At 32.1% G+C, this 13,430-nt stretch overlaps 1 protein-coding gene across 8 annotated transcripts in view; it reads left to right on the forward strand.

The window, feature by feature from the left end:
- The window catches only part of LOC149797855 (uncharacterized), a 128,439-nt gene that overhangs the window by 89,259 nt on the left and 25,750 nt on the right, over window positions 1–13,430 (forward strand). For 7 of the 8 annotated variants that reach the window (XM_089962876.1, XM_089962871.1, XM_089962872.1 and 4 more), the window contains 4 exons: window positions 2,007–2,059; window positions 8,074–8,144; window positions 9,457–9,656; window positions 10,475–10,672. In XM_089962876.1, coding sequence (XP_089819002.1) covers window positions 2,036–2,059; window positions 8,074–8,144; window positions 9,457–9,656; window positions 10,475–10,672 — 493 coding nt within the window. In that variant the 5' untranslated portion in view covers window positions 2,007–2,035. The remainder of the gene's footprint in view (window positions 1–2,006; window positions 2,060–8,073; window positions 8,145–9,456; window positions 9,657–10,474; window positions 10,673–13,430) is intronic. The other variant, XM_089962877.1, reaches the window with a different exon arrangement.

Consider the following 13,430-nt stretch of genomic DNA (forward strand, 5'->3'; position numbering starts at 1 on the left):
ACATGTTGTTTTGTCATTTGTACATGTTGTTTTGTCATTTGTGTAGTATTCCCGAACAATACTGTTTGCATTGTATTTAATAAAAAATATAATTATTTATTTTACTTGAAAAGTTTCCGTATTACGCACGAATCATTAACGTAACGTCTTAACGAATGTGCTGTTGTCAAAAAGCGTCAACGATGTCAGAAGCAACGTCCGATCCATTCCTAACATGTAAAGCGATAATATCAGTTATTTAAAAAAAAATAGGATATTCTTCTTACCTTAGGTTCTTATCTTTCAGTACATAAAACTCACCTTTTCTGCGTCATTTTGTCATATCATAAAATAGTTTGCCTGACACAGGGTTCCCACGCTACCGAGAAATCGGGAAAAAGTCGGGAGAAATGATAATTTTTTTCCCGACCGTGAAAAGTCTTGGAATTTCGCAAATATTGATGAAAGTCGGGAAAACCCGGGAATTTTCTGCCACCACTTGACACCCGAAACAATCATATAACTGAGTCGTAACTAAACTGATCGAGAGTCAAATTTATCGAGTTCTAACCAGAATATTGAGAGGGTGCAGTATGTATCATTTGGGTGCTTGCAATAAACATATATGATGAGTCAATCCAAATGCTCAGTTGACTAGATTCGTCTAGAGTGACAGAAGCGTAACTCTTGACGACGTCAAAGAGTAACGTCACTGAGCTGTTTCAGTGTCCTTAACTACTGAATAAACTGGTGTTCATTTGACGTGAAATTTATAGATTTGATGAATAATATAATATAATATCAATTGTATTCAACTCGTTTTCTAGATTTTGTGTCCAGTGGATACTGATGTTAATTCCCTACGTCCAAAGAATTTTAAAACCCTTCAATAATTATGGTAATTAGCAATGTCAACCGTATCTTCCTAACCCAGCAAGTCCTTGTTCATCCTCCTTTGCACTTGTCTTCCTTGGTCCATCTGAGGTTTCTTTTAGTATGTCCCCTGTCTTTCAGTTTTCCCAAACATTCCGAGATTTCATGAAGTCTTGGTCTCGAGATTGCCTGTTTTCTATCAATTCTTGCTTGTTGATATGCACAAGCTTATTGTATTTGTTTTGTTTTTTTCTTCTTAAAATTTTAGTATTAGGCATACATGAGATAACATAACAGCAACAGCTGTAAGAGCTTGCTGGACACACACACACACACACACACACACACACACGCACACACACACACACACACACACACACACACACACACACATATATATATATATATATATATATATATATATATATATATATATATATATATATATATATATATATATATATATAACTTCAGATTTTTAATTAGGTATTGGTAGAAAAAAGCGGGCAATGTGTACCTTTGTTATGTACTCACTGTGTTAGCGAATCACTGAAGATTTGCAATTTTTTGAAGCACAGGCGGAAAGCTATATTATAAAAACATATTGTACGTGGTCAGTCCAAAACATAAAAATATACAAATTGTGCCCTTAATATTTGATCTAATTTTTTATTAAGATCGTTGACCATCCTATCAAGCAACGAGCGACTACCAGATTTTTGGCATATAAATCGATCAGGATACCTTTACCAGACCGTCGTATGGCGAAAGCCTCACGGTGTCGCGCGAGAGGTCTGGTTGAATGAGACTATAATGACAGATACTGTTGAGTATTTATCTAACATGCAAATATTTATTTGATACGCTTCATCTAATTCGATTTGAATGTGATTTATTGAAATAAAGATAAGGGTGGAATTAATGAATTCATGACAAATATTGCTTGTATTGCTATATTATCAGTCTTCCATAGAAATGCGTTGGTTAAATATGGCACTCTTTCGTACAAACCCAATAAATTGCATAGATAAAAACTAAGTTCATTTATCAACTTTTTACATTCTCTTTTGCTGGTTAATCCTTATGATACATACTCAGTTTACAATTTGTTGAAATGTATTTCGCACCTGAAATTATAACATGAATTCTTTCAGATACACAGTTAGGATACCCAGATGTGAAAATGGTTTTGAAATCTTTGTGTCTGGTACGTTCTCTCTCTCTCTCTCTCTCTCTCTCTCTCTCTCTCTCTCTCTCTCTCTCAACTTAGCAAGTTTGATTTTCTCACGAATCATATTCTTGGCGGATAGTTACTTTTCAATGTTGGAAACCAGTTTTAGTCCCCTCTGGTACCGAATAGTATCACTGTAGAAGAACTGGTGTGTCACACAAGAATTTATCGTACAACTTTGCATTTACAAGCGATTATTACGTGCACCCTAGCTGTTAAAGTGGATCGTTTTATGGAAGCTAATTTAAATTATATTTTTAAATACAAGACCATTAGAATAAACATTCATTAACCTTAAAACAATACACAAGCAAAACAATATAAATCATTTACACCAAAATGCATATGGTAATAAATGTGGAAAATGAGAGAAGTCACACCTTTCATGCATGTGTGTGTGCGTGTGTGTGTATCTCGGTTTATCAAAAATGTTGCAATATAGAATTAAATTATATATAAAGAAAAACAAAATTAAATTATATATAAAGAAAAACAAATTATGTCGTTAAATATAAAAACTACATAACCCAACTAAAGGCTCTTTTCGTTCTTTATCGTGGTTTTGAAAGTATCATTGTGGAAATCATGACTGTAGGTTAGCCTCCAAGAAGTCAGTAGTCAAATAAGTCACATACAGTAAAAACAGCAAAATACATACCAGCATACTTCTGCTTTTATTTTAAATCATCTCGAAAGAATGAAACAATGACTTTAAGGGGAGACAACTGTATAGTTAACTTGCATGACTAATTAAGATCAATTGAAAAAAGAAATGTTAATGAAGACCAAAGACCAGGTAAGGCTGCTGCAAATATATTCACAAATAAAGTTACAAAGCAGTACAATTTTCCACAAGAATAAACCACTTTGACGAAGAAAACTACTAAGTAAGATAGTAGTCATGGCCACTTACTGGAAAATATTGAGATCCGTCACATCTGGAGTGTGCCTTAAATTATAAATATGCAAAATATACTCCCCTCTTTATTCATTCTTTATCTGGATAAGATATTCTCATCTGATTATCAAAGTCGTAGTGACAAATACAAAATAGGAACAATTATAAAAAGTGATGAAATTTAGTAAGTGTTTTACAGCTTAAAGGTTTGAGAAATAATGGCGACATATCGCCAAAATGTTTTGTTTTGTTACAAGAACAAAAATAATTTTAGATTGTTATCGGTTTATGGGTCTATCGCTAGAACAACTTGCTAAATATTTTAAGGATGACGATTTCACAAAAACTAAAAAATACTTTTAGGAAATGGAAACTAGATATTCTAGAATATATATAATATAATCTTGTAATCAAACGGTTATTCCGGACCCATTAGATGTTTATTTCGTTTTTATTCGTTTAATATTTCAAGTATAACATGCTGGTACTAAATAATTTTCTTTAAAATGTTTTTCACAGACTATACATCTAACACGTTCTCGACGACCTTTCGTGGCAGAATTGTACGTTTGTACTACCACCCATAAATAGATCTCATAATGACCACCACTGAATGCTAACTTTGTTATGGAAACGGTTTCTTTCGTAGTTCATTTAAATTTCCAGTTGTCTATACAAAACAAAATGTTGCCTTTCTGGCATACACTAATATGTAATTCTAATCATTTTTATATAATTTAATACCAGGATCTATTTTTGTTGTAAGTCTTAATGAAAATAATTGTTGGATAGATATTTATAATCAAATAAAAAACGTATATTTTGTTTCAACAAAATCTAATGCAAACTTTGGGTTTCTGTAAAGGTACATTTATTAAGTAGTGAATAAAACGTTGGGCTAGCGCGATTCGCCACTTCCAGAACATAACAGATTTCAATTCGTTGTTCCGAATATTTACATGTGCATCCGATCCAAAGTGATTGTACATTTTCTTGCATCTACGTTTCCTTTTCTATGTATCTGAATGTGTATTTCATGTTGAACATTTTTCTAATGTATGTCGTGTTCCATGCAGTCTGTTATCATGTGCGATTTTTAAGTACAGCATAAACAACGGGAAATCAATATAAAAATGTTGCACAAATATTACTAATTTTAGTGTATTTTTGTTGTTCACCGCAGAAAAATGTACATGCTTCTGTTCAGTTCTGATCTAACTCAAAACATGTTTGATAACCTTTCCATTTCTTGGGGTTAACTTTACTTATTATTATTCAAGGACGTCTAAAACCTATAAGAACACCTCTCGCGCGTCCCCTACTTCTCAAAGATTTTACTGATAATGTAAACATTAGCACCCATTTCAACTCCAATAAAACTATACGCATATGTTATCTGTAAATCGGACAATTAGTACAGATCTCTAAGTTTAGATTTACTAGGTTTTCCTAAAGTGATACTATCGTCTGGATTAATAGAAGACTATATAGGATAAGATTCATTCAAATTATGTAAACTCATATCATGAGCAAACAAAGCTTAATTTTTCACTTATGTAACCAAGTTTCTTTGTTCTGTTTTTATTAAACTCATCATTTTCCTTCTGCAATTACTCGAGTTCTGTATCATAACTTTCTCTATATGCATCAGATTTACCAGGATGAAATAAATTAAAAACAAAATTGTTTACTGTGAATGATAAAGCAAATAAAAATCCATAATTATGATTTCTGTTGCATCCATTTACGGGGCCCCGAGTGGCCGAGTGGTCTAAAGCGCTTACCGTTACGGATCACTGCAATGTCTTCTCTGTCTGCTTGGTTTCAAGTCTCGCGCTCGGCGCGAGAAAGCCTGCTTCTCGTGGGACAGTGGCTCTTCCCGGGTTTTTCCAGGTCTCTTCCTCCACCAGTTATATTGCCAATCTTGTGCTGAAAAATGGCGTTAAACTCTACAACAAAAACAACGACATCCATTAACTTAATTTATTTTGTTCTATTTTAATCTTGAGCGTAGATTTCTTGAAAAATATTTGCTAAATAATGACAATATTTATTATTTATCAACATTCCAACTGAAGCAATTGCTACCTAATTATATAAAAGTCATATGTTTAAGATTAGTACGTTTAATTAAGTTTAATAGATTTACGGAGTACATAGATTTATGTTCTTTTCTTTGTTCGACTGCAGCAAATGAAGTTTGTTGCGCAATTTTAATTTACACCGTTGTTTTACTCTTTACAATGTATCCGATTTTATTTCTGATATTATCATTCATATCTGTTAATTTTCTTTAAGCCTTTTATTTCCATGTATTTTCATGTATCATTAATATTACTTTGATCAAAAGCGTTTCATATTTGACCGTCAATACCTCTTTTAACCAAACCTTTTTTTAGCCGCATCGGTTCTTTTGTTGGGTCATCTAAATTTGTAATACGGTCTTTGTTCCTGTTTGGTTCTTATTCAAATATCGATTTCCTTTGTCTTATAGTATTTCTCTTTGTATTTAAATGTTTACTCACTTATTGGAATACATTATATTCTAAAACAAAGTCTTTAAGATATCGATTTTTTTCATTTGGATTGTTTTAGAAAGAAATGAAGAAAAAAAAAATTCATGCCGCTTCTAACTAATAAAGCATGATCTTAATTTCAATGATTACATTTTAATTGCACACATTTGATAAAAATTAGAAAAAGACTTTGGAGTCACAAGCGTTTTCATCATTCTCAGTTCTCTTTTTCCTTTCCTTTTTGATTATAATGGCCACTTCTATTTAGAAAATATCTTTTATATTGAAAATACAAACAATACTAAACGTCAGGTATGAATAAACTGTCATTTTTTGTTTATTTCCGATGTTTCGTGTGATATGAAAAAAATATGGCGAATAGAACAGACACAACTGTTTTGATATGCAAACTAGTTTTTAACTTTTAAATCATTAGTTCTTTTAATAAATGTCTCTGTATGATTTGGATTTTTAACGCAGCTTTAAAAAATTTCTGTCATATCGCTACGATGTCTGCAGTGTGACAGTTTATAGTCATGTCTAGCACTGGGGCATCATGCCGCAGACATGTAGCATGATGTCTACCCAGTCACTTTATCCTGACACCAGGTTGACCAGTCCTAACACTAACCTCTTAATGATGAGCGCCAAGCGAGGCAGTTGTTGTACCATTTTTATAAGTCTTTGGTATGACTCGGCCGGGGATTGAACCCACGACCTCCCGCATCCGAGGCGGACGCTCTAACAACTAGGCCACCGGAGCGGTTCTTTTAATAAATGAAGGATTGATCTGTTTAATTAACAAAATGTTCATTATTGAACAGTCAGTTAATGCAAATATGTCTTTTTATTTCTTACTACTTATTTAATTGATTCACTTGTGTATTTATTTAATTAATCAGTGTTGTGCGTATTGTATTTTTACATTTTTGTAAATACACAAACCAAGGAATATCAGAAACAAAATGAAGGTTCGAGCTACGACTTTTTCTGATCAATAAGGTTAAAATATGAAACATTTCTCCCTGTTCAAATAATTTAATTAAATCAAAGAAATAATCCGAACTTTAGACTAATCAGATTTAAAATTGAAGAAAATTAAAACCATCCAACAAATTTAATATCTCAGGATGTTAGTTGTTTTTTTTAAAAAATAATAAAAAACAACCTCATCAAATGCACCTCTATCGGATATGTGCAAAATTACAACAATGAAACTTCAGGGACCTAGTTCACCAAATACAGTGATCCACATGGGTAAATACATGACATATACAGTAAATGTGTACGAATTTAGTTTCTGCAGTTAAAAAAAAAAAAAAAAAAAACGCTAGGCGAGTTGAATACCATAATGGCGGTAGGTCACGTGGTACAGACATGACCGCGCCTTTTACAAACTTTATGGAAAAGATTATTTCAAACAAGTAACCAAATGATGATGGTACAGCATCATTGCAAGGGCCAGTTTCAGAATACAGTTGAAAAGCTCAATACAGAGTGCAAAATTCTAACACGTTGAGAACGTGCACAATTGTCGTGTAATTGATAGGGTCTCCAGTCAGGTCCTCCACTCTTTATTTCAGCAAATTGTATTAAGTCCGTAACCACACCCAAGGCATAAATAGATTTCAAAACATTATTACAAGTTACCATTAATTAGCCTGTACACCCATCCGCATGATTGTATTATTTAGTCGTTACTCATCCATGATGCTTTTCAAAGAACTCATTCATTTTTAACTCTCCTTTTTAGAACAGTAACTTGTTTTGTCTGCGACAAACCACCAAATAATGTGTTGGTAACAAAATAATTAAATATATAAGTAATAGTTTGTAAACATTGTTATGAAAAGACACAGTGTTTGTGTGTTGTAATATTTCCGAAATATATATTCCTCTGATAAGACCCGACTCATTGCAAATCGTCAAGACCACAAAATGATACCCAAGCCAATGAAGTTCTTTGTTTTGATTGTGATCTTATAAAGTGTCTTATCAGGAGCGATGTAATTCAGCAAAGCGGTACACTTCACATGAATTAAATCAGTATGACGTAGGCTTAAGACATGGTTTGCAAAATGTCAAAATGTGCAATTCTTTAAAAAAATTTTATGAGCGATGTAAGTTTACGTTTTACGATGATGAAACCTACTTGATAAGTTTGCCAACCTGAAAACGTGGAAAAAGATATTTCGTCAGAATATTTTACACACCTGGGACATGCAGTCGTGATCGACCAGAAGCTTTCGGGAGACGGTCAAAATTAAATGCAAATTTTAATTCCACCGCCCCAACCCCCCACCCCCCGAGAAAAACAATGTCCACCCCGCAGGGTAAGAAACATACCTACAACTAAATTACCATAATAATTTAGCCAGGTTTAATACATTCCGTACCTGATGAAACCACACAAAAATATTATTGAAGTACCTTAAGTTTAAACTTTATTTTCAGCAATAATATATTTATATATCCCTGTAAGTTCCTGTTTGGTTCCTTTATGTTTATTTTTGTTGCAATTTGTTATATTAGTTTCATTTCAATTATATATAGTATTTTGCTCATCATTTCTGCAGTGGTGGCTTCTGAGTTTGAAGATCTCAATGCTAGCTTCAATCAAGCTAAGAAAAGGAGAGACGGGCAGATAGTGAGTATCTCTCCTTATAGATTTTGTACATCATCAGATCAATAGAACAAGTAGCCAATCATCAGATCAATAGGACAAGTAGTCAATCATCAGATCAATAGAACAAGTAGTCAATCATCAGATCAATAGAACAAGTAAATCATCATATCAGTAGAACAAGTAGTCAATCATCAGATCAATAGAACAAGTAGTCAATCATCAGATTAATAGAACAAGTAGACAATCATCATATCAATAGAACAAGTAGTCAATCATCAGATCAATAGAACAAGTAGTCGATCATCAGATCAATAGAACAAATACAGTAGTATATCATCATATCAATAGAACAACTACATGAGTAAATCATCAAATCAATAGAACAAGTAATGAATTTAATATATGGGCAAAAAGGTTTATGTTTGGGTGTGAAAGGATTTATGGTTGTATGGACACATTTGGGATGGATGTATAGATGGATGTATGTATGTATCGATGGATGGATGGATGGATGGATACTCAACACTGAAATTCTTTAAATTGAGTCGAAACACGTCATGCATAAGACCATATTGGTTTTACTGTATCTATATTTTATTCAAATATGTGATAATGGAACCTGTTTTATTATAGGTTTTTCCTGAAGTATCTGGCCGAAAATGTTCTGCACTTGCCTCACAAAATTTACTTCTAGATGACTTTGAAATACTTACTATATAATTACCTCACAAAATTTACTTCTAGATGACTTTGAAATACTTACAATATAATTACCTCACAAAATTTACTTCTAGATGACTTTGAAATACTTACAATATAATTACCTCACAAAACGCATTTCTAGATGACTTTGAAATACTTACTATATAATTGCCTCACAAAATTTACTTCTAGATGACATTGAAATACTTACTATATAATTGCCTCACAAAATTTACTTCTAGACGACCATGAAATAACTTTACACTTTGTGTATTTAGCCTACATTAGAGAGCTCTGTACATACTTGTATTCTGACAGTAACAGATCATACTGTAATTGTTTTGTTTGCATTTTAGTATTCCCCACCCACCCACATGTTATTACATGTATAAAATGTATGAATGCTGTCGTTAAGCTGACTGAATATTGATATGACATATATAGCATAATTATTATATTATAAATTTGTCTCTTAAATACTTACACAAAATGAGAAGATAATCGGGAAGCTGTGATTCTGTAGCTGTTTGCAAAGGTTATGCTGGTCTTCCCCAAAGAAAACTTTTATACGAGATGCTTATAATGTACTCTGTGTAGATCGATTAATTTAACTAATCTTTTGTTTTCTCAGTGTTTACGGTAATAGTTCAACAGATGAGATGTACTGTTATTACTGCCCGAACAATTCGTCGATCTTTGCTAGCGAAGATGCCAACATGAAATACCTAGTGAAATTCTGCATAAACCAGAGCTTCCCTTTTGAGCAAAAGTTAGACCAGGTAGAACTCAACAACAAACAGTATCCTGTCTGCAACACAGGAACAATACCATGTAAGCATTGGTAGAGATTAGGAATTATAAGATAAACATTTACAGAGATTATGAATAACCACGTTAAGTATTGACATAGAATAGGAAATATCTTGTAATTATTGACAGAGATTGGGAATTAATATCAAAGTATTTACAGAGATTAGAAATTGCCAACTAGGTATTGACTAAGATTAGGAAGTACCATGTACGTATTGACAGAGATTAGGAATTACTCTTTTCTATTTTATACATTAATTGATTTTGAACAGTAAATATTACTCATTAACGGAATCAATGCAAATGTCAAAGATAAACTTTGTGGTGCTGGAACAGCGGCCAAGTAAAGAAATATTTTTGCATTTAAACATTTCAATCTTTGTCCTTTTATCTTTCATTTGGTTTATTAAATATTTATATTGTTTTATTTATAACCTTTATCAGATCGATACTTTATGATATTTTATGATTTTCATTTTAATTGCTATAAAATCTTACCGGAATAGTTTTATACATGGCACCGCGTATACAGTAGTGGATGTAATATATTTGTTTAAGTTTCATGGTATAATCTGTTTGTTTTTTAATGATGGTGTAAGATATGTACCGTTTTCGCCATTGTTAGCTTGCCCTCTGCCAAAAGACCCGGTACACGGTTCGTGGATATGCAAGTATCCAAACACAGACAAGATTTCCGTTTATGCTGTTCTAATTCTATATATATAAAAAGTCGTGGCTATAGTAACAGATGCAATATAATTGTTTAAGTTTGAAGTCAATTCTATAATTTCTATAACTCTTATTTTAATATATGCACAATTGTTTACTTTTTTCTTCAGCTTGCCCTCGTCCAAAAGACCCGGTACATGGTTCGTGGATATGCGAAGCACTGAAAGACCGGGATAAAGTTCCCGTTTATAAGACATGTTTGATAAACTGTAATCCCGGATATACGGCATATGGGGAGGAGAGTATTTACTGTAATGAAAGTCGAAAATGGGATCCAACAGGAGAGACTGCCTGTATTAAAGCTTCTGGTGAGAACAACTCTCTGTCTCTGTCTCTTTTTCTGTCTGTCTGTCTGTCTGTCTGTCTCTCTCTCTCTCACACACACACACACACACACACACACACATACACACACACACTCTCCGTTAGGACCAATCAAACCTCGACTTTCGTAGGTTGCAGATATTAGATTGTTTTTAATATAAAATATCCTTATTGCATACTTTTTAAGATTTGTCTGTGTTTTTGCCTTATCACTGTCACTAACTTATCTCATAAGATAAAAAAAATGAAAATTAAAATCACAATGCCTAAGACTGGTGATCTACGACCGGAAAGAGTACAATAAGGCTCTCATTTATTCTAATATATATTTTGGCTCTGTTGCGATGCAGTGAACACGTTGAAAGTAAAGGCGTATAGAACAAATATTGAAAATCATAATCGCATGATTGATCGTTCGGTAATTTCTGATCAATCGTCAAATATTTTAATAATCTTTTTATTGCCTATATCAGCATAGCACAGGTTTTCAATTTTCAGTGTTAAACACTTTTTGGTGAATTGTGTACCATTCATTTTCATATTTATAATAAATATATCTTGAGTCATTAATGAGTGGGATCAATTATCTTTTCATCAATTGGTTATATCAATGTTCACAAACTATTAAATATTAATATTAAAATTATTTCCAAAAAATATCTCCAAAAGAATTATCGTCATTAAAGATTTACGACTTATCATTCATGCTGGTTAGAATAGGACATAGGTCATAATTTGTTACCGTCACTTTCGTTCAATAATTATAAGTTCTTGTGAAAAAACGAATATAAAACGAATAAATAAATTAACATACAAATGAAACGATGAAGCAAGTTATTAATTTAAGAAGTAACTGCATTGATTGATTGATTGATGCATGAATAAAACTCAACTCACCTGATGTCCTTAAAATGCTTAATGAAAAAGATCTTGATATATATATATATATATATATATATATATATATATATATATATATATATATATATATATATATATATATATATATATATATATATATAGTAATTCTCTATCAAAATGTTAGTTTATTCTCTCTATTTGTACAATACTGCAATAATTGTGTTACTGCACAGATAAAGAAATAGAATAAACAAAATATATACTCTAGCTATATACTCATGAATAAATTTCAGTATTTAATATTATTCCGTTTACTTTGAAGTGAAATGTTTATAAAACGAAATTAATCAATCGAAGAAATAAAAATAACAAAGATAATGACTACAGATTGACACAAAAATAAATGCATTCAGTAAGCAATCCCAAATGTCGCGATCTGTGTATTATAAACGGCCTGGAAGAAAAATTCGCAAACCTAAATTGTGACAACATCGAAAAAAAAGAGGAGAGTTCAGAGACATTTTAACATTTTGTCATTTTATAAGTGGTGCGCAAGATCTTTATTCACATTTAAATTCTAGACATGACCTTATTTGTAAATAATTGAATGTTTTCATTAGAAATGATCAGGTGATAGTTTGTATATAAGGAGACTATGTGAAATATGTATTCCTGTTTCACTGCATTATTTCAGAATTTTTAATCCGAGATTTTGGTTGTGTTAAGATATAATTCATAGGCATCATTTATTTAAATTATTCATTGAAGTTACTAATTGACCTTTTGGAATATAACACTACTTCCTAATATACTTGTGAATTCTTTAAAAACATTCTGGATTATACCATTGTGATACATCAAGATTATTGGTACATCAGCACATTCAAGATTATTTTAATTCAATTGGGATATTGAATCGGAACATTCTATAATTTTGTACTTGTAATAGAACATGTGCAATTATTTGGGATTTAATTCAGAATAATGTAGGTTCATTTCAATTTTCACCTTGTATTCTGCTGACATAAATTGTTTGTTGAATTTAACAAGAAAGTTTCCTTTCGCTTCTTTGTGTTACCTGTGATATTTGAAGTGCATCCGAAAAATTTAAAGTGCTTCTTTATTGCAAGAATAATGATCATACATGTTTCTCTTGTATCAATGCTCGCCAAAAATCTCGCAGGTATGTTGAAAACCGCTCTCTTCGGGCTCATGCCTGAAGGACCCCTTCGGGATTCGACAAACGTGTAACTACGTCTGACTAAACCTCATGTCTGCCTGGAAATGATGTCAGACTTACACTGATGTCTGACATAAAATCATGTCTGTCTTAAAACCATGTCTGATTTAAAATCATGTCTTACATAAAATCGTGTCTGACTAAACCTCATGTCTTTCTGGAAATTATGTCTGACTTAAAATCATGTCTGATTTAAAATCATGTCTTACATAAAATCTTGTATCACTAAACCTCATGTCTTCCTGGAAATAATGTCTGACTTAAAATCATGTCCGACTTAAAATCATGTTTTACATAAAATCATTTCTGACTTAAAATCATGTCTTACGTACAATCATGTCTAACTAAAACTCATGTCTGCCTGGAAATCGTGTCTGACTTAAAATCATGTCTGACATAAACTCATGTCGGATATAAAATCATGTCTGTCTTAAAATCATGTCTGACTTAAAATTATGCCTGACTTAAAATCATATCTGATTTAAATCATGTCTTACATAAAATCATGTCTGACTTAAAATCATGTATCTTGGAGACTTTCAGAGTAACGTAATAAGATAACACTAAATATAGACGTAAGTCCGATCTCCTACACGCAAAAGACACGATTGATCTGTTATTAACACAGAAGTCCGATGAGA

This window comes from Sinohyriopsis cumingii, chromosome 6 (assembly GCF_028554795.1).
Source record: "Sinohyriopsis cumingii isolate HCF-2022 chromosome 6, ASM2855479v2, whole genome shotgun sequence".
In the NCBI taxonomy this organism is placed as follows: domain Eukaryota; kingdom Metazoa; phylum Mollusca; class Bivalvia; order Unionida; family Unionidae; genus Sinohyriopsis; species Sinohyriopsis cumingii.